This window comes from Lissotriton vulgaris, chromosome 1_1, assembly GCF_964263255.1.
Source record: "Lissotriton vulgaris chromosome 1_1, aLisVul1.2, whole genome shotgun sequence".
Lineage (NCBI taxonomy): Eukaryota > Metazoa > Chordata > Amphibia > Caudata > Salamandridae > Lissotriton > Lissotriton vulgaris.
This window is the reverse complement of record NC_141685.1, coordinates 1,013,713,558-1,013,741,060: the sequence shown is the minus strand read 5'-3', so window position 1 is coordinate 1,013,741,060 and position 27,503 is coordinate 1,013,713,558. Positions and strand designations below refer to the sequence as shown.

General features: G+C 46.0%; 1 protein-coding gene across 4 annotated transcripts in view; it reads right to left on the bottom strand.

Annotated features, from left to right (window-relative positions):
* The window catches only part of GMIP (GEM interacting protein), a 353,361-nt gene that overhangs the window by 121,119 nt on the left and 204,739 nt on the right, over positions 1–27,503 (bottom strand). For all 4 annotated transcript variants that reach the window (XM_086961370.1, XM_086961381.1, XM_086961391.1 and 1 more), the window contains 2 exons: positions 11,012–11,105; positions 7,283–7,358 (listed from right to left, as the gene is read on the bottom strand). In XM_086961370.1, the coding sequence (XP_086817496.1) occupies positions 7,283–7,358; positions 11,012–11,105 (170 nt within the window). The remainder of the gene's footprint in view (positions 1–7,282; positions 7,359–11,011; positions 11,106–27,503) is intronic.

Here is a 27,503-nt window from a genome sequence, read left to right as displayed (position 1 = left end):
GGGTTACAATGCCATTCTTCATGTGTACCTGTCCATTGAATCATTTCTGCATCTACAACCAATACCACCCCCTTGCAACGCCCTACGCAAGGGATCCGGAAGGAAAGAAAGGGGTGAGTACAGAGGAATGACAGGGCCTTGTTTGATGGGTAGATAGCTGTGAATGGTGGATTTGTAGATTCATGGACACATGCCTGATTGTACGAGGGTTCAGGCACTGACAGGAACAGTTGATAAGATAAAGGGGTTCAAACCATCACATGTATTGTGTGATGGAGATCCATGGCGCAACAGGCAGTAGCTCGATACAGAGAGGAAGTCGGGTGCTGAGGAAGGGGTGGAATAAGAGATGGGGCAGATATATAGATGGGTGGAAAGATGGAGGCACTTATAGATATACTGCAAATAAAAGAAAGATGGACGTATAGATGGGAAGGCAGATGGAAACAAATTCACTGAGACCAGTATCTTGAGTAAAGTGGGCGGGGTAAAAGGCAGGGATAGTACACAGAATGAGATCGATGGAGAGAAATGAACAAGATAGTGAATGGACATGTTGACTAATGTGGAAATGAGGCAATAGTTGGCTTAAGATGGAGGGTTGAAGGAAATGATTAGAAAGAGGGCTGGACTTCCACTTCTATGGTCTGTTAAATTGGTAGATGATTGAATATACCAAGAAACCAATAGGAAGTGATCTGAAAACCTTCGAGAGATCGGAGCACTGAGTAATACTGACAAGGAGAGATTGGCCGTCTAGATGAAAAGGGATTGGCATGTGCTTCCTAGGACGAGGGTTTAGAGAGATATATGGATAGGCTGATGGATAGATGAAGATGGCAGATGGAAAGAGTGAACAGTCTGTATCAATTATGGTGGAGATCTGCCTAAGGAATATGGGACGGGTACTGCTGGGTGGGATTGAAGCTTTGGGGGAAATAGCAAAACCTGGATGGAGAGAGATGCTAAGGGAACGAGACCGTTGAATCTCTAGTGTGGAGGATAGAGCGAGATGGTGGAGCACTGAGGAAGAAGGATAGATGCGTATGAGCGAGGAAAAGGCATAGAATTGAGAAAAAGCAGACACCATTAAAAATACATCGAGAGATAAGGGTAGCAAGAGGGAAGAGCTGAAGAAAGTGAGAACAGGATCAGAGACAAGAGAGATAAGAGACAGAAATAGGCTGAGAAAAAAGGAAGGGGAAATATAGAGAAAAAAGAGACAGAGGAAAGCGTATCCCATTTAAAGAACAAGCATTTACAATGCAATGGTCTCGGCAATATTATAGGTAGAGCTATTGGTATTGCTTATTATTTTTCTATCTTTTTTGTATCCCTAAATAAATGGCATTGTCATTTCTATTGGCATTAGCTTTTTTTTGCATATGTGATACCTATTGCATTAGCAGAGAGAGAGTGAGGTAGTGAGATAGAGAGAGAGAGTGAGGTATTGAAATAGAGAGAGAGTGAGGTAGTGAGAGAGAGTGAGTTAGATAGAGAGTGAGGTAGTGAGATAGAGAGTGAGGTAGTGAAAGAATGAGGTAGTGAGGGAGAGGGATGTTGTGAGGTAGTGAGATATAAGCATAGAGTGGTGTTGTGATGTAGTGAGATAGAGAGGGAGGTAGTGAAAGAGAGTGAAAGTGAGTTAGTGAGATAGAAAGAGTGAGGTAGTGAGATAGAGAGTGATTGAGGTAGTGAGTTAGAGAGAGAGAGTGAAGTTGTGAGCTAGAGAGTGAGGTAGTGAGAGAGTGAGGTAGTGATGTTTTGAGAAAGAGAAGTTGTGAGATAGTGAGGTAGTGAGATAGATAGAGTGGAGTAGTGAGGAAGAGAGAGTTATGTAGTGAGAGAGGTAGATAGAGAGTGAGGTAGTGAGAGACAGAGAGTGAGGTAGTGAAAGAGTGAGGTAGTGAGGGAGAGGGATGTTCTGAGGTAGTGAGATAGAACCAGTGAGTGAGTTTGTGAGGTAGTAAGATAGAGAGAGAGTGAGGTGTGAAAGAGAGAGTGAAAGTGACAGTGAGATAGAAAGAGAGAGAGTGAGGTAGTGCGATAGAGAGAGTGAGGTAGCGAGTTAGAGAGAGAGTGAAGTAAAAAAATAAAAAATAAAAAAAAGAGTGGGACATTGATCATGGGGGCCTTAAGGGTGCCGGAACACAAGATGTGGACCTTAATGTGTCCAGGACCCAGACCACAAAGACCTTACAGCAATAAGGATGCTTGACTATTTGGCCTAAAGGCAGCTCACACTCAGATCTTGGAGTTCTTATGGTCTTAAATCACTACAAAGCATTTACCATAACAACCAGGGAAGTTTCAACACATTACATTTACAAGGCATTTAGGAATTTCCGTGTGGGCAGTCTGTGGTTGGTGGTATTTAGGGGCTGGAGGAAGTTCTGGGGTCGTAAGAGGTTTTTAGGTTTCAGTGGTGGGTAGTGGTAAGTGGTTTTTGGGAGTTCAGAGATGGGTATAGGTAAGGGGTAGTGTAGTAAGGAGGATTTGTAGGACTCAGGATAGGAAGGGATTTGTTGGGTTTAGGCGTGGGTAGTGGCAAGGGGTTGTTAACGTTCAGAGATGGGTGGTTTGTAGGGATAGCAAGGGCTTTTTAGGGTCAATCGATGGCAAGGGTTTAGGGGACTAAGGTTCTTATAGGATCAAGAGAAGGTTAGTGCCAAGTAGTAGTAAAACGTTTTATAGAAATATGTCTGTGTATATACAAACACACACACACATGTGCATTAATGCATTGTAGTGATGCTGCAATGCGCGACTGTGGTATTTGCAGTAATGCTAATGTTGCTGAATGTATGTGATGCGCTGTAAGGGTAATCGTTGCAGTAAATGTGCTATAATGTCTTGTCTCGTGTGGTGTGGGTTTGCATCGCAGTGACCTATATTCAGTCTTGAGGCAGCTTGGACTCAGATCAACACCGCGTTTTTGGCCTACATCCAAACCAGGGACACGCTGGCTATGCCACTGCTTACTGATGAGGCCTGGACTTGGCCCATGAGACATAAAGCAGCCTGGGTCTAGTTGATGGTGGTTTTAGAACAGGCAGGTTCAAGGTAGTCTGGGTGTTGGAGTAGGTCTCCAGAAGGTAAAGGCTGTGTGGATTCAGAAGTTCTCAAGTGTTCTAGTTATGGTGTTAAGATGGCCCGGTTAAAGCGGTTTGGAAACACAGAATTGTAAAGGTTGTCTGACACAGAGGTGAAGCAGTTTGGCTATAGGACGCTATGGAGAGCTGGTTAAAAAAGTCTGGCCCCGTTTCAGGGGTGGGAAATGTGGTCTGGTTTGAAAATATTTAAGGGGACTCAGAGAGGGGGTTAAGGAGACATGGATGCAGGAGTTGTTAGGAATAAAGAGGGGGTCAAGGTGGTCTGATCATGAGGGGCACAGAGACCTGGGTAAAGCGGTTTTGTTACAGGCGGGTTAAAGCCTAAAGGTAGTCTGATTCGGTGGTCCAAGAGGAAGAGTGAGCATGGTTTAAAAGGCCACATCGCAGGTCCGCCTGAAGTGATCTGTTGTTTGCAAGGGGGCTAAATGGGGGACTGTGTAAGGTGCCCGGTCTACTCATTGGGAGTAATAGGGGGCAAAGCGGGAGGGTTACAGACGGAATAAATGGGAGACTGATTAAGGATGTCTGCTACTATGGGATTAAGGCGACCTGGTTAAAATGACGTTGTTACAGATGGGCTGAACTGGGGTCGGATTATGATGATGGGGCCAGAGGGGGTGGAGGGTAGATGTCTGGGTAATATGTTCTGCATGCATACGCGTCCCTGCACACTTACCTCTGGATAGCAGTCCATGGCCAGCACCTGTAGCATGGCCGTCTTCCCACAATGCACGTCCCCCACGAGGACCAGCTTACACCTCACCACGGCTGGGGGCTGCACCTTTCCTTCATACTCAGGATCTGCTAAGGGCTGGGCCCCTTGTGCTGAGGCTGGCCTCCTGGTGGTGGTACCCCCAGACTATGCGGAGGCCTCTGCGGCTCCCCAGGCTGGAGTAAACTGTGGCGGAGCTGGTATATCAGCTGGACCCAGGCTGTCCCGCTGCAGTGGCTCTCTGAGGGGTGTCCAGACTACATTACTGGAGCAGCGCACCGAGGGCCGCCCGGCTGCTGGTGCTTGGGCTCTGCGGCCTCTCAGGCCTGCCCTCAGGCCCGGGGGCTGCTGAGGCTGGAAAGGCTGGGGGCAGCACGGGCTCTATGTGCGCCGCTGGGAGCTGTGCAGCGGTCAGTCAGCCCTGGCTGTGGATGCCCGCCGCTGGAGGGGGCTGTGCACGCGCTGCTGCTGCCCCGGCTCAGGCGCTGGGGGTGCTCGCGCTGCAGCGGTGCCTGGGCTGCGTGCTCTGCTTCTGTTTGGCGGGCTCTCCTGGGGGTGAGGGCTCTGCTGACCTGCACGGAGGAATGTGGCGGCTGCGGCTGCAGGAGGATTCCCAGAAGGGCTCTAGCCAATCCTGGGGCAGTGACAGGCTAGGGCGCCGGCCAATGAGAGGCGCGCCCCCACCCCCTCACACCGGCTTGTCATTAATGCCTCGGTTGCATACCGTAAGACCAGAGGTGCCGCCATTCTTTTGTGTAGAAGGGTCGCGTGGCGCAAGCTGAGGTATATAATTGGACCTACAGGAATGGAAAGACAGACGGTAACTCACCAGTCAACGTGGGTTTATAAATCCCCATATTACGCGTCCTACAAGCCGAATAACCCCTAAAGTATTTTAGCCCCCAGAGAGCTCATTTTCATTACCACCTGCGGTCTTCAATGGTAAGAGTAAGCCCCCTCCCCTCCAAAAAGAGGTCAGTCGCATAGATGTTAGTGTTATCCCCCTACCAAAAGTAGTGCTCACTATGGGCAACAGCAATGAAAGCTTCCAGAACAGACAAACAACAAGAATAAGACGATCGATCCTCACCGCAGACGAGAAAAAAATGGTGGCCGCAAGCTTCCGATCATTTTCGGATTCGGGGGCGTGGTTTTGCTGTTTTGCGTGACAGACGACGTCACTGTCTAAAGAACAGCAAAACTTACGCCCCCAAATCCGAAAAAGACGGGGCTAAATTGGAGTGACGCATCTCTCCTCCAATGGCTGGCATCTGTTTACGAAGCCAGCCAATGGAGGAGAGACGGGCCAGGGAGGCGGGTTCTAAAGCCCTACTAAGAATCATTAAATCTCCTCCCCAGACTGCGCAAGCGCAGCCTTTAGGTCCTCGACCTAAAAAAGGAGCGACTCAGTATTGCATGGAATATTAAAGGTGACAAGGTTGTCATTGATAAATCCAAATGGAAGGATATCCTAGAATAGGTGTGCCTTCAGTTTCTGCAAGGTATGTTACTAACATGAATGCGTTGTTTCTTTGGGGACTCTATAACCTTATAGTGTACTCCAACTATAACAATTAAAGCTCCCCAATACCACATGGTTAGGCCTCAGTCATTTTACATTTTATTGTTAACTACGTCTACTTGGAAACTTGGTAGTTTTAAAGCAAGCCACCAACCACTGCAATTGTTTATTGTATTCAAGAAATCCTCCAGAGGAACGTTTTAAGAATGCTAAATACATGAAAAGGGAACCATTTCCCAATTTATTTTTGTTGGAAATCACGACCTGTTTCCAGAGTCCCCACTTTTTGCCCCATTTGACACCCCTAGATGCTGGTTTTCTGACTCTGAGAGTGCCTGGGCTCTGCTGGGCAGGCCATGGGCCAGTGCTATGTTGAACACACAGCGAAAACACTTACATTACGGCACACTATGTATTAGAGTGCACTTATAATTGGCATGACCTACCCTACAAGTCCCTAGTACATAATAGGGCTGGGGGGTTAAAACTACCTTTAAGTCCCTAGTATATAATAGGGCATGGCAGTTTATAGGTCAGCAGACCTTTCTGCACCTGCATGTGTGCACTGCTGAGAGCCTACGGTCAATTTAAATGTGTATATAACAATAAGGGTTTGCCCTAGTAATCCCACTAGGACCTGGGCACAAAAAAATTGAAAACAGAAAAATTGGTGACCTGTGGGAAAAAATAGTAATATAACTTTGCCAGTAAACTTATTCAATGATCACTGGTACGGTTTATGCAATTACACAAAGTCATTTAATTAAGCTTAATAGGCGAAAATTAGAACTCTGAACTCGAGAAAAATGGGAATGTTTCTACATATAACAATGACATAGTGACATCACTAAACAACATGTACCATTTTGTAAAAAAAAAACTTACTGTCAATAGTTTTCACAAACAACAAAAACATACATATATCAACACAAATCAATATTTTCTCTCTTCCCGAAATTTTGCATGAATGTAGCTGCAATTTCAAATTATCCTATGCACTCCATATTAGAGGTAGTCCATAAGGGAACACACATGAGGGAACATCCAGCCCTCAAAAATTCTACTGTGTATCCTGCGTCGTATGTGATAATTTTATAATTCGTAAAGTAGGGCTCCTCCACTCATAAAGGTCTGTGCATTTTGGCCCTTCAAGTTAGGCCTGTTCCGGATATAGGAAGAAGAGAAACATGTAATTGTAGACAAACGTTCAACAAGAAATCCACGTTGGTTCACACTACATGCGACTGGGTGATATCCGGAAGGTTCTAGCGGTACCTTGCTGCCAAAGTAAGCCGCCCGGGTAAATTGTGAACGGGAGATAATATTTCTCCCATCTAGCGTATCATCTAGTACGAGGTCCTGTCCTCACTCCGGGACACGTTTCAATCGAAGTCCAAGGGTGTGTGAAGTCTACTACTGAGTGAGTGGTTTCCTGACGACAGGTTTTGAGAAGTAGACTCTACAACCAAGCACCTGCCTGGCTCTGTCGTTGAATATTCTGATAACCTACCACCACGTTTTCCCATTCTGCTGAACACCACTAGATAACTTTACCATTGTTCTCCTTGCACACCAAAGGCCACAAGTGAGACCCTAAAATGAATTATAACACTACCACCTGGAATGAACCAGCAGCCCTCAAATTTATGAAGGCCTTCAGATCATACCTGTGCTTGTTATCGTGATTTGCTCGGTCTGCTAGTCACTACTTCACTGGAAAGGGCTCGACAACTATATTGTTGACACCTTAAGGCTGCTGCCCCAGGCTCACTACAAGATGCATGTTAGTCCTCATAATGTGGGAATGGCTATGACTGCAGAAACTTTTCACACCCTGCTCAGCTTGTCCACGTGCAAAGTGAAAAAAACAAATACTCTAGCACTCCGCCCTTTTATTTTAAAGACGCTTTGAAATAAGTCACTGACATCACCTACCGGGAGTTCCTCCATCTGGGCGGCTGGTTCCCTTGGTGCATTGCTCATGATGTCTCCCACAAACATGTCAAGAGTCCTGCAACAAAATTTAAAAAATCAAAGCTGTGTCAGAATAACCCAAAAAAAGCTGGCTACTCCAGGATTCCTAGTCTTAGCATTGCTTCATAGATGGCCTAACACATCGGACAGAGGGGATTGTTACTGATTGACAGGCCAAAGGTCAAATAAACGAAGAGGGTGTGCTCCTCCTACAGTAGTGGATACACCTTTCTACATGTTCGATTGAGACAGTCTCAGACAACGAAATGTACTGAGAACACGCTGGCTCAATTTGAGGGACCGGTTGTGTGTCCAGTGATTGGCTTCCGTATGTAACTGCCAAATAGTGGACCCCCTCTAAAGGTTAATCTTTCAGGCCAGGGCGAAGAGGGGAAAAAACAGAAAACACTAAATATGCTCCCTCATAGCCTATCTATTATTTACATTAGAGCCTTAATCTCTCTTGGGCTATCTCATACATACAACGACAACAGCGACACTTAGCACTTCAATTTTCATTACTTTTATTATTTCATTACTTTTATACTTTATATCAGTTCATTGTTATTTTTCTTTTTTCATTATATATAAAAAAAATTAAGTAGAAAAAGACTGATTATGAAGATTTGTACAAAAAACTAATAAGTCATTTCAATAGTTACATAAAATATACATGATACAAATACAAATCCACTTAGAGAAAAACACCCCCTGGACTAACTCAAATAAATACATCCATCTCACAACCATTCAAACACATACACACTCTCACAAACTTCATAAAAACAGCATCTAAACATGGTGGAGGTTATGTATGACAAAAAAACCTCCACGACCAGATTGATTCTTCTGTTCAAAGCACAAGGCTGAGCATAGGGTTGGCACGCGTTTCGGCGGTATATGAAGAGTGGTTAGACCACCTTTATCAGGACCTTTCCAGATACCCACATCAATTTCACAGCTACCAGGGGACAGGAACAGAGGATTTGTAGAATCAGGGCAAATAGCTGCTATTCATACATTCACTTTCGATGGGGAAGCACCTTCCCCTATTCACTAAGAGTGCTGCTGCTCTCTCCCAGGCGGGTTCCTTTGCACATGCGCAATTCAATTTGTTTTGTTTCTACCAATCAATGCAGAAAAGGCCCCAAAATTATTATTTTTTTCCAAGGAGTGTGAGGAGAGAATATATATATAGGGAGACCATATTCTCGTTATACTTCATAAGTTTCCTTTCCACAATTGAATTTTCAAGTTTTAGTCGCTAGAGTTTTCGAAATTGCTACACAACAAGTGCTCTTTGCTGCTTTCAAAGATTCAGTTGTCTTCTATGGGACGCCTCACATTTCTTCAGTCAAGGTACGCTACCTTCCGTATGTAAACCTATACATTATTTATTTATAAAAACAGCAAGGCATACACTTACACGTGGACACCTGGAGTACATCCTTGATTCCATTGCACACTCAGCAATGTGATCCTGTTTTTTATGATAAACAGTTGCTGCGTCTCCAGGAACACTATACTTTGGACCAGATGTATGTACAAACTAGTCGCAAAACGTAGTTGCAAATTGCACACCTGAACGGATTGGGCTGGTTTAAAAAAAATGTTTTCACTTTTTGAATGCTCCAGTGGGAGCAGACAGACCATTGTCGCCGGGATCACTGTCGACTCCACCTGAAGCTACCATCCGATTTCCAGTGGGGAATTGGTCAAGAGAGTACCAATTCCCCCTTTTCAAATCAGTTATCACCCTAACTTACGAGTCAATATCAGATCTATGGTTTGTGACCAGAATGAATGTAGACAAAATCATTTGTAAAGAAAAGGCAGTGGTACTACGGACCACTGCCGACTCTTAGAAAAAGTTACACTTTTAAATTTTTTCAAACGCATCCTATTTTTCTTTAACCTTTTCCATGCTCATGACGAGCTGAGCTCATCATGAGGCACGGTGCTCCGGTGCTCATGACGAGCTCAGCTCGTCATGGGCCGTGGAACGCTCAGGTGTGGGGAGAATTCCCCTGCTGTGCTGAGCGTTCCACGGGAGCCAATGCACCTGTGACGAGCTGAGCTCGTCATGAGCACAGGAGCACTGTAGCTCATGACGAGCTCAGCTCGTCATGAGCATGCGGGCGCTGTGCGTGCCCCCTCCCCCCCAGCACAGCGGGGGAATTACCCCGGCAGCGAAGGGGTTAAGGAAAACAGGTTGCATTACAAAAATAAATTGCTTTATTTAAAAGCAATTACAGACATGGTGGTTTGCTGACCTTAGCAGGCCACCATCCCTGGGATGGCTGTCATTCCTAATGGGTTGCTAATTGGGACCTACCTTATTAATATTCATGAGGTAGGTCGATTTGCAAGCACTATGAATTGCTACTTCAAAAAAATGTAAGTTTCTTACATTAAGAATAACGATTACCAAATAGCAATTCGAAAAGACATCGCTATTTGGAAATCGCTATTATTAATGTTTGTACATCTGGCCTCTGGCCCTTTTGGTTCTCATGCGGGAGAGGCGTTACTCACACCAACAGAGAAGGGTTTTAGAGTGGAGGTCCTGCCATTGTGAGTGCGGCAGCTGGGTTAAGTACTAGTTCGGGAAACAACCTTTACTATGCTGTCAAAACACCGCAGTACCATCACAACGCAGATTTTACAACGCAAGTCGTTACCACGACTTGCACTGGAGGACGCTCTAGACTAAGGAATAGTGTGATTTACTATTCCAACACCTTCCCTACTGTACGTAGGCTGGAGTTGGAATAGTAAATTATACTATTCCTAAGTCCAGCACCCTACAGCGCAAGTAGTGGTAACGACTTGCGTTGTAAAAGCTGCGTTGTGATGTACAGCGTTGTGATGTACCACGTGGTAACGTCATACATCCACTAGATGGTTTGTGCTCCTGGGAACTCTGGCTTGAGAACTGAGATCGAAGTGGGCCTCTGGAGGGGGGAAGATGTTCCTTTAGTCTCTTTTTTGAATGATTGAGGTGAATTGTATCTAAGTATCGTAAATTATTGATTTTAGAAAAAAACATGCCCAGGAATTTAGTCTGCATCTCTCTCTGGGACATATTGATAGAAACACTGACATACACTATAATGTTCATCTGACCCCACTCCTGTTAATGCTGACAGGTTTTTGCAGTGCTTGGTTCTACTACATTATGGTGACCCAGACGGAAATGGGATTATTCATATCTTCGAAGCAGGGAAATACGTTTCTCTTTTTAGCTGAAAAATTGAAACAAGATGGGAACTGATGTTTGTAATATTGAAAAAAAACTAACTGTTTGTGGAGCACAACCATTACACAATTAAATGAACGTGTTGCAGGTCCTGTAATAGCGCCTTTACGAACACAGAGGATCTTCGGTTTAATGCAAATCCACATACAACAATTTCACATTCCATTTCAACTAGAGGGAATTGCATTTATTTTATCCAGCACATTTCTTTTTCGGTAGCGTCTCCGAACAATGGATTAACTTCATACGCATAAAATAACCTCTGTGCCCTTATACCCATATTTTGTCTGACTCTAAAGTGCACTACACAAAGGCCAAAACAGATTGGCGTTGTCAATGTTTGTTTCCTTAACTCAACCCCCATTCAACAAATCAGAAAATCAGGTAGTAGTGGTAAAAGGAGCCCCCGAAGGGCCGTGAATATTACTTACTCATTTCCAAGGCAGATTTCTAAAGCGTCAAGTCCCCGGAAGATTTCACTGTAGCGCTTTCTGTCTTCAGAGGAGGGCGCTTGGTTGTTGAGCCCTGAAAAGCGAAACAACATTTTTAGCGCAACGTTCCTGGCTCACGCGTGTTGGGATGTTTTCAGAAGGACAAGACAGAACAGGACCTAGGGCCCTCCCAGCGCCTGGGGGCATGTCACACCGCGCCGGGTAGCACGAAGCGCTAAAGACCAGAATGAGGAAGCAGCGCCCAGAGTGAAAATGTAGAAGGGAGGCGCACAGAAGGGAAGTCTGGACAATGATGACCTACGGTACCCGAGTTAATGCAATTTCATGATGTTTTATGCTTGGCAAGCTGATATCACGGCGGTTCTGACAGAGAATCCATCTCGGTGGCACCACAAGGTGTGTTTGTTTACAAACCCTAAAACCCCAGTGTGCACCGCGCTCTTACACAGCCCTCTGTGCCTTTCTCTGAACACTGCGGGCCCATCCGAGCTAGGAGCATCCCTGCAGTCTCTGCTAGAGTGGGCGGGGCATCCTCAGGGAGCCCCCAATCAGCCCAAGGTCTATGAATATCTGTGACATATGGGGGGCTGAGGGGGTCTCTTACCATATTCTGCGGGGTGGGGGCGCATACTTTAGTGCTAAACCACTATGATTCCAAACAAAACAATGTCTGACTCCTAGGTCAGTGGTATATAAATTTGTCAGCGATATTTGTCATATCACATAAACAAATGTGTCAGTGGTAGTCATTTTCTTAGTGGTATGCGCCAGATTGTATACTATCAATATATTTGTTTCCACTGTATTTGTTTTTTTTATTTTAGATAAAACCTGCCAGGTGTATTCTTATTTGCTGTGCAATATGTAGCAGTAACTGTCTCAGCATCAAGCACTGCAAGATTTACTGCTGCCAAATCTAAATACCAGGGCCACTGGAATTATGCGGTTGCGGCGATTTCCGCATAATAGATTTTCCACGTTCGCCACAGAATCCATCATCTGCTGCATAATCTGCAGATTTTAGCACAAAAAAATAGGTTCTAGATCAAACAGTTTAAAAGTTACCGAAAAATGCAGCAACACGTGTTGCTGCGCAGTGGAAGGCCCTTTGCAAGGCAGCACTGGCCACCCTGTTTTTGCCTATTACTATATTGGGGTGTTAAAATGGGAATAATGAGGTGCAACCAATGCCCATACAGCGGTCCCAAGTTTAAAAATGACGAAATAATGAAGTAATACTATTGCAAAATCTGCCCCATTTTGCCGAATTATTTGCCCCTTACTGCCGCATAATTCCAGTGACCCATGCCAATAGTGTTTATCACAGATGTTGAAATAAGGCCAACACAGAACCATTTGTGTGGGACAGCCCTGTGGCTGCATCTGTCTGGAACAAAAAACCAAGCAATTTCTGTGTGGGTGAACGGATTTGGAATACAACAACCAGACAGTGGTGGTGTTTGTTTACCCTGACGCAGTGATATGTGGGAAATGTTTGCTTATCTTTTCAAAGATATACTCAGTGGTGTATGTTTGTGTATGTGCGTGTACGCATCCATCTTATATTTTGTAGAACAGCTTATCTGTAACATACTGCTAGATTCATCAAAGACCCGTTTTGCGAGTCTTTAATAGTGATTCATAAGGAATCGCTATTACAGACTCGCAAAACGGGATTCATGTAGGAATCGCAAAATAAGATTAGCAATTAGCTAACCGCAAATAAGATAGCGATTTCAAGGGTGCCAGGGGTGTCCAAAGGACACCCTGTAGCACCCCTGAAATGCAAATTTACACAGGTGTTGCGCACACACATGTCCAAAGGACATGTGTGTGTGTAACATGCAACAGTGAAAAATGCACTAAAGTGCTTTTTACTATTTTTTCGCTATTTACCACGAAGTCAGACTTCGTGGTAAATAGCGACCAAATATTGCGAATTCGCAATTTCAAATTGGTTAATGAATTGCATTTAAGGAATCTCTAATAGAGATTCCTTAAATCCAATTCCTCGCAAATATGCGAATTCGCAAATAGCGATTTTTGCATTTGGGATGATGAATCCCAAATGCAAAAATTGCACTCTCAAAGGGCCAGATTCTCAGAATCTGGCCCTTTGCGAGTGCAATTTACCTTGATGAATCTAGTTGATAGTGCCCAACTAGGTCTTGGAGGGTTCAATCTCTAACAGATTTTCAGGATATCCCCGGCTGAAAAAACTGGGGGTGGGCGTCTCTCAAAGGGGCGTGACCAAAGTAATTAAGGGTGTGGCTTAAAAACACGTCAGCTACAAATCTGTGCTTAGCATAGTGTGCCGCCCCACTTGTATTTTGCGGTTTCTGTTATTGCAGCCAGATATATGATACAATAAGTAACATCATACCTACAAGAAGTCAGGGCTATTGGCTCTGCAGATCAAGACCAGTCCCACCCTGTTAGCTTTCAGGAAATAAGTAAAAACCTGGCTTTTCGATCAATAGGCAGCCCGCGCCACTCCTTTCCTTTTAGTCCTTAGCACCGAGATAACCAAGGGTATTTGTGTGCTTTAGAAGTTGTTCAAATAAATAAATAAAATACATGGTTGTTAGTTACAGAAGGTAAATAAGCAGCAACTATGGCTTTTATAGAATATTGAAAAAGCTTCCACTTAAAGCCCTGGTGACACCACAACAATGTTGCTGCTCCTGAGTTTCAAAAAGAGAAGGGAAATCCAGAGACAAAATGACTCTCACAAGGATTTCCCTTCCCCTGCACACTCACCTGGCATGACGTCACGTCGTAACTTCTCCACTAGTGAGAAGTGAGCAGTATAAGCAGCGCACACTGGTGAGAAGTGAGCAGTGTGAGCACCGCACATCGATGTGGCTGCTGTCACTGTAGTCCGGGAAAAAAACGGAGAGGCTATAATGCCAGGGCACAAAACGGAGCCCGATGGAGACCCGTTTCGAGGCCCCCTTTAAAACACTGCCAGTGCTCAATCCCGGTGAGACCTGGCTCACTTAAAGCCCTGAGGATATCCATATCATTAAAATAAAACTAATTTACACATCCACTGGTTATCTTGAAAATGTTGCATGGATCTGACTTTCCTTGACCTACACTGGGCACGCCTGCTTGAGCAGTGCCAGATCAGTATCTATCTATTACCTTGGAATTCTGTGACAGGTCACAGTGGGCCTGCGGCCTTGTCATGTATGGCATGACAGCATGCGACATCTTGGTGCACCCGGTTATCATCCATTGAAAGCTGGCTTATTTGAACCTCTAGTACAACAACATTGTATGTGTGACTAATGTTATTGCACAAACAGCATGGCTTTGAAACTCATAATTCTATTCACACGAGTGATGTTATATCCTCGAATTATTTTCCATAATTTGTGGGCATTCAGTAATTTAAAAAATCACAGATTTTAGCTAATAGGAAGAAGGCCTTCAAAAAAGTGTTTTAGCGTGTGCTCCGGCAAATAGAGGGACCTTTTAAGGCATAACATGTTAACTCGGGGTTCGGTGACAGTCACAAACCGCTCAGCCTTTATCCCCTTGGTTTAAATAAGCAGGTTTACTGGAAATAATGTGATTTTGCGGTTGTGACATTTTCCACTTAACTATGGCTTTTCGGCATTTGGCACATAATCCATCATCTGCTGCATAATCGCCAGGCAGCAAAAACACTTAGTTTCTAGCTCAAACGTATCAAAATGTACTAAAAAGAAAAGCAGTTGCATGTGTTGTGCAGTGAAAGGCACTCTGTAAATGTTGACTGGTCATCTTTCTGTTGCTTTTTTCTGTGTTTGGATGTCAAAGTGGTACTAATGAGGTAAAACTATACCATAGAAAGTATTAACGTGTAAAAAAAGGTCAGAATAAAGTGGTAATCTACACAAAATGTGCGGCGTTACGTAGCATAATTTCAGTGTTGTCTGCGTAAAGGGTAACTGGGTCACGCACACAACAGAAATGAACATAGGCCAAGCTCTCATATCCAGGAAACAGGAAGTGGTGTAAGTAAATTAGGAGTTGCTTCAGTGAAAGCTGCGGGGAACTTAAAAAAACACACAGCAACACATTGACAGCCGTCGTGAGCCGAGCAGACTTTCTAAATACACTAAAAACGGATGTGGGCCGCTCTGTGACATCATTCAGGCCAAATAGCCTTGGAGAATATTGCCAAACAGGGTCTGGGTTTCTCTGTTCCGCCCTGGAGGCAAAACAAGGGTTTCAAATTAACTTTACATTAGTTGTGGCCAGCTCGAGTACATACCCCGGGCCACTTGAACTTCAGTACTAACTTTGTACCGGATGTGAGCAGTTCGATCACATTATCCAAGCCACTGGGATTTCCGATTTCTTTACAGTGCGCATGCGCTCTTCTGTAATATTATCCATGCCGAGCACACATTCAGAATAGCTTTACACCACATATATCAACCCGAGCGGACTTTACGACGAAGGGCCTCATTTATGGGGATTTAGCATAGGGCAGCATAGCAGGTCACCGTACCCCACAGTCGAACATCAAGGTGCCCTATCCCTATTGTACTGTACTTATGTAATATCCTGCCTTCCCTATGACCCCTCGACCCTGTAAGGTCTCTGATGTACAGGTCTTCTCCTTCTGTATTACCATATGAATATGTAAAGCGCTCTGATACCCTCACGGGTCAAGTTCGCGCTCTATAAAACCTTAAAAAAATAAAATAAATAAAGGACAGGACTGCACTGTCTAATATGGCGCCTTCCTGTCCTTTCTCCGTGCGCTGGCGCCAGTTTGGCGGCCTGGCACCAACGCAGGCACCCTTGCACCATGGTGCACGTGTGCCTGTGTTGCCGGCAGGATTCTTTATGTGCAGGAAGGGGCCCCTTCCTGCACAAAACAATCCTCTTTCTATGATTACTGCAGAAGGCAGCACAAATGGAAAGAGGAAAATAAGAGGAGGAATAACATTATTTCTCCTTGTTGCGCCTCCTCTGGGGAGGAGTAAGATGTTGGTGCATCTCCAGGTTTACGTGGTTTTGTAAATCTAGGGAAGCATCAAATCCAGGGGTGTTGCGTGGGACACCCACCGCAATGCCCATGGAATGCCTACCTAACGCAGAGTAAGACAATGCAGCGAATTGCGCTGCATTGCCGTACTCCATGTCTATGAGGCCATTCATATTGCCTTTGTGCAACCTCATATATATGATTTATGTGTTTTGTATTACCGGAGCTTCACAAAAAGTGACATTACAGTGGGATAAGGGGCTCATAAATATGCTCCTAACTTTACATGCATTTATGATGCCGTACAGTCCAGGAAGATTCTCAAAATACCTTTACACCAGGAGTGGGTGGATCTGTGAAATCACCCAGACCAGCAGGATCTTCAGAGTAACTTTACAGAAGGAATGGAGACAAAGCTATCAGGGAAAACTTTGGGAGCCCAATGGTTGTGCTGTTTCAGAACCACACCAATCTCTATGGTGAGGGTGTACTTTGTCACGTGTCAGGGGTCGAAAATGAAGCTATGTACCGAAGTGATCTGGAGGAATCGATTTATCATATGTGGAAACAAGAAGTCTGGACAAACCCAAGGATCAGCCATTTATGGGTAGACAAACTAACCATTAAGAAAGTTAAGACCCAGAGCAATATCAGGCATGCCTACATAGTCATTAAGAGCACCATTTGGACCTGAGTGCAACGGCGCATTTTTTACATGATGAGCCTGAGGTCTAACTAACTGGACATGGTTTGGACATCTACTGAAGAAACCCTGACACTGCGGAGAAAAAAAAACATTAACATCTGTAGATAACAAACCCCAAGAAATCATAGAGAAAATAACACTAGAAGAAGCCTTAGATTCACAAGACCAAAGAAAGCAAGCATACTGCAAATATAAGCAATAACAAGCCACAACTTGGGAAACTAGAGCACTGCCACAACAGCAAAGGGTTGGTTCAGGGATGACATTTAAAGCTCAGAACACAGACCCGGGAACTCAGCAGTAAGATGGGAAGCCACTAGCTCAATTCAGATGTTGATGTTTATTTATTTAGGGGTTTTATAAAGCGCTAGCTGTACCGAGTGTTTTAGAGCGCTTTACAACATATATCAAAGATGCAATCAAGCAAAGAGGAGACCATAGAAAAGCATAGTGATTTGTGACGAGTAGAGCTCAAACATAAAGAGCATCAAATAGAACGAAAAGAAACGTGTAGAGTAGCCGATAGGCTTTCTTATTCGGGGAGGAGGGAACGAGGTAAGGGTCCGGGAGGTGTAGGAGGTTGAGGTCACAGGACACAGAGTCAAAGTCAAGTCATGTGCCGGCTAAAGCACTTCAGTGGATCCTATCGGTTCGCTAGGGAGCGATTGAGGAAAAGGACTTTGAGCAGTCTTTTAAATTTTGCAAAAGAGGGGATAGTTCTGATGTGGGGGCAATAGAGTTACAGATTTTGGGCACGTTACCAGCAAAGGACCTGGCTGCAGTTTTTTGTTAGCCTGTTTTCAGCGGAATGAGTAGTAGAGTGTTGGAGCTGCTGAGGTTCCTGGTCTTACCTGCTTTTTAGGTCTCGCGCCTGCGATGCATATGGCGAAGCCATATGCCATCGCGCAGGCGCAATACTATAGTTGCCGGGTCTGCTTCCCAGGAGACAGGAGACTGTCACGCGCATGCTCAGGAAAGCGATCGGAGCCTGCCGCGCGCGCATTCCCAATCTCCTGCCTCTCTAGGAAGCACACAAGGAAGCCCAGCAAGCCCCGCCAAGGCACCACGAGCACGTCCCACGTGGGCGCCTACCACGAGGACAACCGCAGCAGCAGGGCAGCCCCGAGAGTTACTTGTAAGGCATATTTATGACCACGTAAGTGTGTGTGTGTGTGTACCCTTTCCAGGGAACGAGGCCTTTTTAGGTTTCGCTGGGGGGCGGAGCCGTCAGGCTCCTCCTCCAGCGAAATCTGTAGTTTCTAGTATGGGTGACTTGAAGACGCCTCTCTGCTTCATTGGCTAGCTCCATAAATGGAGGCTAGCCATTGGAACAGAGAGGCGTCCGTCAATGCTGGACCAGACACGGGGGCGTTCCCGAGATTCTTTGGCTTTTGCCGACGTCACGCGACGCCGGGAACGCCCCCGTGTCTGGTCCGGCCGGGCCGTGTTTGCTGCTGTCCTGCCTTGTGTCCCTCCTCCCGCCGTCCCCACGTTTCCCTCCTCCCTCCCGACGTCCGTGTCCTTTCCCGCCCCCCTCGTCCTCTCCCGCCCGCCCCCCTCGTCCTCTCCCGCCCCCCCCTGTCCTCACAAACAAATATTGGTATCCCGTCCCGCCCGGGGGTTTCTTCAGCCGGCCGGCCAATCCCAGCGCGGCCGGCCGGAAGTGCCCGCCCCCCCCCCCCCCCCCGCCGCCCAGCGCGAGAAGAGGAGCCACGGCGAGCGCTGGAAGTCTGCGCTGCGCATGGAAAACAAGCTTCCCCACTCGGGTAACTGCTGGAAGTGAAGGTAGGCACATCGGGCATGAGTGTGTGTGGGGCTTCAGAATTGGCACTTTCCCCTGTATGACGAGCACTGCTAAAAACACCAGCATACGGACCTGGAACCCTTGGAAAGCTGCAGTTTCTAATAGAAAGCACAAGCCCGAGTCTAGGAACTCCCGCCCGCCCCCCCCTGTCCTCACAAACAAATATTGGTATCCCGTCCCGCCCGGGGGTTTCTTCAGCCGGCCGGCCGGCCAATCCCAGCGCGGCCGGCCGGAAGTGCCCGCCCCCCCCCCCCCCCGCCGCCCAGCGCGAGAAGAGGAGCCACGGCGAGCGCTGGAAGTCTGCGCTGCGCATGGAAAACAAGCTTCCCCACTCGGGTAACTGCTGGAAGTGAAGGTAGGCACATCGGGCATGAGTGTGTGTGGGGCTTCAGAATTGGCACTTTCCCCTGTATGACGAGCACTGCTAAAAACACCAGCATACGGACCTGGAACCCTTGGAAAGCTGCAGTTTCTAATAGAAAGCACAAGCCCGAGTCTAGGAACTCGGCAGCACCCTCCCCCGAACCACAATCCGCCCCCCTCCACAACTATGTAACACCCGAGATGTCACAAGACAGCTGAGTGTGTGTGGGGCTTCAGAATTGGCACTTTCCCCTGTATGACGAGCACTGCTAAAAACACCAGCATACGGACCTGGAACCCTTGGAAAGCTGCAGTTTCTAATAGAAAGCACAAGCCCGAGTCTAGGAACTCGGCAGCACCCTCCCCCGAACCACAATCCGCCCCCCTCCACAACTATGTAACACCCGAGATGTCACAAGACAGCTCAATAAATCCCACTGCACGTATATTCCGTGGCCGCGTGGACAATGCCACCTTTTCATACCCACATCTGCACATATCCCATTCCCCCAGCAGAGCCAGCGAGGGAACCAAGCCACCAGGGGCTGCGTCCGTGCACTCCCTGCTCTTCCCAGAGCACCTTTCCCTCTAGAACTATGAAACATCAGAAAGGGTTTCTGGCCACCCCAGGCCTGGCGTGTCTTACCCTTTCTGCCGAAAGCAAAAATCTCTACGGTGAACCCCGATTTTCTGGAACCATATACCACGGCCTCAAGTGACAAGCTCTGCCATGCGCCCTTTCCTCTACCCTCCCAACTCTTACAGTTTTTCTCCTCCACAGGCTGAGATTTCTTTTAAGTATTATTCCCCTCACCCATGGCCCAGGTCTTACCCCCCAGTCATGTCGCATCTCGATTCGAGGCTCTATCTCACGCCCCTTCCCGGTGCTAGAAACCCTTCTAAAGGATGCCCCCATCCGAAGCTCTATTTATCCACTGCCCCCAGAGAGATCCCAACTTTGTAACATAGCGCTTTGTTTCTTATTTGGCTAGACTGTGTAACATAGCGCTTTGTTTTCTATTTAATTAGATTGTGTAACATAGCGCTTACTTTTGTATTTAGTTAGACCATGTAACATAGCGCTTTGTTTTGTATTTAGTTGGACTTTGTAACATAGCGCTTTGTTTTGTAGTTAGTTAGACTGTATAACATAGCGCTTGCAAGGCTGTGCCTCTCACGCTGACCCGTGTGAGTACCTACCGACCCAGGGGGGAGCGTCAGCTCTGCTGTTGGTGACGTCTACTTGTTCATGTTTGTTTCACGTATTTCTGTGTCTTGTTGCTGTTGTCTGTTTTCGCCACGCCCACATCAGGCAGTCTGTGGCGCTAATTGTTGATGTCCCAGTGTGAGTGGGTCCCTGCCAGTGGGGTGCTCCCTGTAACCAGAACTAAGGAGGTGGTAAAAGGATATGTGCTGGTGCATGACGGCATAACGTGCGGTTTATGAAGGAAGTGGCCGCCCCAATAAATGGGCTAAAACATGGAGCCCTGGCTGCCTACAGAGGGCTGTGAGGAACTCGGAAGCTGCAATTTGACCCTGTGTGGGAGAGAAGTGCGCGCTGAACGCCCGGAGACAGGGACTTTATAAGTGATTCTCATGTTAATAAAGCGAATACAATGTTAAGTGTGAGTGGCTTTTATGTTGCCCCTACCCTCGAGGCGAATGTAATTACCATTTAGGAACACTACATTTAATTTGTTGTTTTTTTCTGCGAGAAATGCTCTTAAGTACGGGTACGCTTTTAAATGGCATTGGTCAACCAGACCGTCTTTCAGCTGAGCTGCCTGTGAGCATGAGAAGCAGAGGTCATTCATTTGAACCGTGGTGTACTACATGCAGTGAGAATGCTGCAACTCTCTCCCTAATTGGTCTTCAAATGAAACTAAAGTGCCCGCGGTAGCTCGGATCTCAACGTGCAGGGTCTCGTTAAAAAATGCAGCACTGAGCTCCCAGTGACGCTTGTCCACGCAACCATTTGTAATTTAGCATTTACACATTCCACATATACCCCACGCCCAAAGACGAATGCACCGATGCATTTATTTCAAAGAGTCTCAAAAGCGTTTATTCTAATTGACCAATTAAAATCATAGACAGGTATTAAATTTGTTCCGTTTTAAAAATCGCTCAAAGAACACTAAGCAAGTATTTGGCTGTGCACTTTGCACCAGTGTTCACAGATAAAAAATATGTACAGAATAAAATTTACGGTATATCAACATAGAAAAGAAACACGTTTTTTACAAGACTGTTAAAGATGTTTAAATACACAGCTCTGTTTTTATAATTACAGTATTTACATCGAGCACCCTGCGCATAGCACACGGTACTGTGTAGTAAATACACAGTTGCTAGTAAACCACAGTATACTTCCCCAGTGAAGAAGTATAGCTGTTACATCGCCCTATAGCACACGTGGCATCGTATGTCTGCCCTGATTTTAAGTCTACATTATTTGCTCGCTGGATATTTTGAGTCTATAAATGCGATATTAAAAGTGAAATTACAAGTCCCAGAATGCATCATTCAGTTGTCTAAAAAAAACGAGACCCAAGCAGCAGAAAGTATCACAAACGTCACACAGGGGCCAACAGGCGCCTATGGAAAAGTTAGTACTTCTTCAGCACTTTTTATCCTGCACCATGGAGAAGAAGAATGCGCAGAGCGAGCCCCACGACTCCCCGCAGTACTCCTCCGCGACCTTTTTCTGGTCGACGCTCTCGTCTTCCACGCATTCTTTGCTGCTCGTCTCAGCGTCCTGCTTCACCTCAGCAGTCGCGTTAGAAGGGCGGGAGGGCTTTTTACCGGGGTGAATTACTTTCTCCTTCCCAGAGGCAGCTTCTATAAGGCTGGAGCTGGAGAAGCTGAGGAGCGCCTCCTTGGGCCCCTTTTTGCACTCCTTTGACTTTAAGACCGCCTTGGGGTCTTGACACAGGTTCTTCTGTTTCTTCAAAGCGCACGCGATCTGCTTCCAGTAGTTCTTCTGGTTGGCTGCATACTGAGGGCACGAGGAAGGGCTCCCGGCGAACACATACCAGAAGCTCTCCCCTCGCTTGAGTCTCATGTGTGTGTGTGTGTGGCTATGGGTGTGTGTGGCTCTGGTGTGTGTGGCTATGGGTGTGTGTGTGTGTGTGTGTGTGTGTGGCTCTGGGTGTGTGTGTGGCTCTGAGTGTGTGTGTGGCTCTGAGTGTGTGTGTGGCTCTGGGTATGTGTGTTTGCGTTGCTCTAGGTGTAAGTGTGGCTCTGGGTGTGTATGTGTGTGAAGCAGTGGGTGTGTGTATGTGTGTGGCTCTGGGTGTGTATGTGTGTGTGTGGCTCTGGTGTGTGTGTGGCTCTGAGTGTGTGTGTGGCTCTGAGTGTGTGTGTGGCTCTGAGTGTATGTGTAGCTCTGGGTGTGTATGGCTCTAGGTGTGTGTTTGTGGCTGGCTCGGGGTATGTGTATGAGTGGCTCTGGGTATGTGTGTGTGACTCAGGTTGTATGTGTGGCTCTAGGTATGTGTGTGTGTGTGTTTTTGTGGCTCTAGATGTGTGTGTCTGTGTGGCTCTGAGTGAGTGTGTGTGTGTGTGGCTCTAGTGTGTGTCTGTGGCTATGGGTGTGTGTGTGTGTGGCTCTGGTGTGTGTGTGTGTGGCTATGGGTGTGTGTGTGTATAGCTCTGGGGGTATGTGTGGGTCTTAGTATGTGTGTGGCTGTCTCTGGGTGTGTGTGTGTGTGTCTCTAGGTGTGTGTGTGTGTGGCTCTTAGTGTGTGTGTGTGTAGCTAGCTCTGGGTGTGTGTGTGTGGCTGGCTCTGAGTGTGTGTGTGTGGCTCTGAGTGTGTGTGCGGCTCTAGGTGTAAGTGTGTAGCTCTGAGTATGTGTGTTTGTATGGCTCTGGGTGTATGTGTGTGTGTGGCTCTGGGTGTGTGTGTGTGTGTGGCTCTCGGTGTGTATATGTGTGTGGCTCTGGGTGTGTGTGTGTGGCTCTGAGTGTATGTGTGTGTGTGGCTCTGGGTGAGTGTGTGAGTCTTAGTGTGTGTGGCTGGCTATGGGTGTGTATGTGTGGCTAGCTCTGAGTGTGTGTATGTGGCTCTAAGTGTATGTGTGGCTCTAGATGTCTGTGTGGCTCTGGGTGTGTGTGTTTGTGTATCTCTAGGTGTGTGTAGCTCTGGGTCTATGTGTGACTTTGAGTGTGTGTATGGCTCTCGGGGTGTGTGTTTGTGTGGCTCTGGATGTGTGTCTGTATGTGTGTGGCTCTGGGTGTGTGTATGTGGCTCTAGGTGTGTGTGTGTGGGGGGGACTCTGGGTGTGTATGTGTGTGTGTGTTTCTCTGGGTGTCTGTGTATGTGTGGCCGCATTGTGTGTGTGTGTGGCTCTAGGTGTGTGTGTGGTAGTAATTGCTGTCTGCTAAACTCGTCCGTAGGATACAATAAGTCTCACATTTGAGAGAAATTAAGCAAATGGCAATGTAAATAACAATGCCATTTACTTCTCTATTTCTTAAACCAACACATAAATACAAACTTTGTCATTTACAATGCCAATAGCTCAAACTTTTCCAAAGGCGAAACCATTGCATTGTAAATGCTTGTTCCCTCCCTCCCTTTGGTGCCCCTACGACTGAGCCATCCATGCTTTGTTCCCACAAGACACGAGGTTTGGGACAGTGGCGGCCCATGTAACTGAGATTCAGTAGCAGTGTTGCATTCTTTCACACCCCCACCGACTCCTGTATGACTCGAGCGGTGGTCTTACTTGAACCCAAATGTTTAAAAAATAATTGATTAGAAAAACTGTGATATGTTTGCTCTTCGAAGTTGTACAAAGGAATCATCGTGACTTTCTATTATTTGAAGATGTTTATGGTGATAAGATGATGTGCTCACGTACATGTTTATGTTTAAGACGGTTTCACTGTCCGAACAGACAAAAACGAATAAAAATATTTTAAAAAGATAGTAATAATTGATTTCCTGTTGTTAATTCTAGCGTGATTTATTTCAACAGCTCAATCGGCTATTCTGCCGCAACAGTGCCACCTGATGGCCCGGCCCATCACCGCGCCCTGCCACAGGTGAACTGCACCACTCTCTTGTCTCAATTTCTCGAATCCGGCGGGACTCCAGCTGAACACCAGCTGAGCTGCCCTGTGCCTGTTAGCTTGCCCTTTCTTTGTCATTGACAGCTCCACCAGCATTGCCTGCCAGCCCCTATTTAACAAACTGTCACTCACCGCAGTTCCCTCTCCTTTCGTATTAGTCCTCAAATTACCACTTTTACATCTTATAAATACCCTTACATTGCAGTGGCAAACAGGCCTACCGTACTGAGCGCACTCGCAGACCTCCCAAGGGGCAAATACCTTTGTGGAACACACACCTGGTGCAAGAACCCAGACTTATCAACGTTTCCTTCCTGCCCTTCTCACTGCCACCAGGGCCTAAACAACAGCATTTCACTTTGCACCTACCGTGACTACCCTACCACTATGCCCGACCTACAAACAACAAACCAACGAAGCCTTTAATTAACCTTAAGCACAAACCAAAATGGTGATGCCTAAAAAGTAAAACCCTCCACTAGCCTGAGTAAGGTGCTGGCACCTATCCAAACAAGCATTGTCATAGCCAAAAGGTCTCGCTTTTGGGCACTTTAAGTATTTAGATATGCAGCACAATATCCTTGGTGCAACAACATGAACTGTTGCGTGGCTAAACGCTTATAAGGTTCCCAAAGACGAAACCTATTGGCTATGCCAATTCTTTTTTTCAATATTTCTCCTGCTTATCAGTAAGTTCACAGTGCCAGGGAACCATTCGCTCTATAGGCATTTATTAATGTATTTGTTTACTTTAAACTGGATTCCAGTAGGTTATAATTACTCATTTTAGCACTGATGTTTTTGAGGTAACAAGAGCCATGTCTTCTCTGTGGATGGGACATGTTCAGAAACTTTAAGCCTAGGGATTTAGATTTCATGCTCGGATTGTTGTATGTTCTTACCCAGCCTTTGTTAGCACAGCCATTTAGTACATGGAACTAGAGTGTGCAGGTAAGACTGAAGACGTGTGTATTCTCTCTCTGTTATATTATTTTCAACTGATTTTTGTGAGTGTCATTTTTTACCACAGAATATGACTGTCTGGAAACATGCTTTAGCTCGGTTTTCCTTTTGTGATTGAGTGTGTAATAAATACCTTTTTATTTTTTTTATGGTGTGCTTTTTCAACTCCTTGGGAGAAACGTTTAAAAGTAGTATTTCCAGAAGAGGGCCGCCTGAACTTAGCAGAATACCTCACATATCATTGCTTTGCCATAATACATAGTGCGTTACTTCAGTGCTTTCCCATGGTGCCTCCTTTACAGTTCTGGAAATTTGTGTGGACTTTTTTCCATCACTTTTTAAACAGATAGTGCTATTATTTCTTGCCAGAGCGCATCAAGGTGTTTCTTGTCACTACTAGAGAACAAAAGTAGGACTTGCATTTCAAAACAAATGCTCTTCTGTTTGTATCACATGGTGGACCAGGGATGCATTCTCTTTTAACACAGTTGGCTTAAGTTTCTGAGCAACAATATCCATTGTCTGTGTTCCTGATACAAAGGACGTTCACACAGTGTAAATGCTTCATTGACAACACATGTTGATTGATGTGCTATTATGTGTGTGTTTTCAGGAAATGTAGCTGGTGTGCTTGCAGCTAAGTTTGTGTATTTCACAGCAAAAGTAATTCAAGTTGTGTGTCTACCAAGTGTTAAGTATTAATGTACCTTTCAGGCTCCTCCAGTCGGAGTGTTTTAGGGAAGTGCATTAAGTATTTTTGCGTACCCCTGAAAGGTCTCTGTATGCACGGTATAAAGCAGTTCCCCTGCAGGAGTGTTTATTTGTAAAGCATACAATGTGTGCTCATTTTTTTGTCAGGCAGCATATTACTCTTGTTACTGTTTTGGTGCCTCTCATTCTCTTGGGCACTGGAAAACAGGAGTGGGGATAGTATTTAATGTTCTTTGTGGCTCTTGTGGCTAATGTTAATTTGATATGTACACATTTTAACTTTTAACTGCATGAGGTCCCTGTGGCTTCTTCCATTCCCACCCCTTGTCGGTTTTCCTTCTTCCTTTCATATCTCCTTTGTCAACTCCCATCTGTGTCGGTTCAAGCAAACACTAAACCAAAACACATGGGTAAAAAGCATTGTCATTAACCACGCCAATAGCGCTACCTCTCACAAATGCGAGACCTATTGCATTGCAAATGCTTGTTTGAGTTTGGAAGCCAGGTATTCCGGTTTGCCTGTGTGGAGGGCTTTGTACATGAGGCAGGCTGTTCTGAAGCTAGCCCACATTTCAGTTGGGAGCCATTTTAGTTCTCTGAGTGTGTTTGAAATGTGATTGAACTTCTTAACTCCGGTGACCATTCTGGCTGCTGCATTGAGGGTTGTTTTGAGGGGGGAGCGAGGTGAGATTTTGCTGTACGAGAGAGGACTGCATTCCCGTAATCTAATCTGGACAACACCAATGCTTGAGTGGCTTGTTGAAGGTTCTTGGGCGGGAGGAAGGGTTTTATTTTGTTCAGTAGCTTCAAGTTAAGGAATGTGCTTTTTGCAGAGTTTTTAATGTGTTTTTTCATATCCAGTTTCGGGTCTGAGGTGATACCTAGAGACTTTACAGAGTCCGCCAGGATGAGGTTACCGTTGAGTGCATCAATAGCTTTGAGCCATTCTGCAATTTGGGGGTTCTCTTCTTTGTTGGAGATGAGGAGTATTTCTGTATTCTCTTGATTGAGTTTTAGGTGATTACTTGAGAGCCAGTGTTGGACCTCTCTTAGCGTGGTGTTGAGTCTCTGAATGTCCTCAATGGAGGAGGTTTCCAGATAGATCTGCGTGTCATCTGCATATAGGTGGACCGGGATGTTGGATTTTTTGAGTAGGGTAGTGAGGGGTTCAATATTGATGTTGACAAGTTGTGGGGAGAGCACTGATCCTTGTGGGACACCCCTGCTTACGGGGTGTAGGTCGGACTCAATGTTTTTAATTTTCATTCTTTGGGAGCGGTTGTGGAGGAAGGAGGAGAACCAGTGTAGGATCACCTCATCAAGACCTGCCCTTTCTTGAAGAACCATAATGAGAAGTTTGTGGTCGACCGTGTTCAAGGCTGCTGATAGGTCTAGGAGAATGAGTAGGCCGCATTGGTCTCAGTCAAGTGACTTGTGTATATCAATGATGTTGAGGATCGCGGTTTCAGTGCTGCAGCCTTTTCTGAAACCCAATTGGTGGGTAACCAAGAAGGTTGATGCTGTCCAAGTGTTGAGTCATTTGTGGGAGTACGCATCTTTCCAGGATTTTGGATAGAAGAGGTAGGTTCGAGACAGGTCCGAAGTTGTTCAGATCTTTTGTGTCTAGGCCTGGTTTTTTCAGCAGTGGCGTGACTTGTCCAACTTTGAGGCAGTCTGGTACGACTCCGGATCCCAGGGAGCTGTTTATGATCTTGTCCCAGAGTGGGGCTAGGACGAGTTTCAGTTCTTTGGTCAGTTGAGGGGGTAGCTGATCGAGGGCGTGGTATGAGGGATTAGCGGTGGAGATTAGATTGACTATCTATGCTTTCTGAATGGGATTGAAGAATGGCCAGGGTTTTG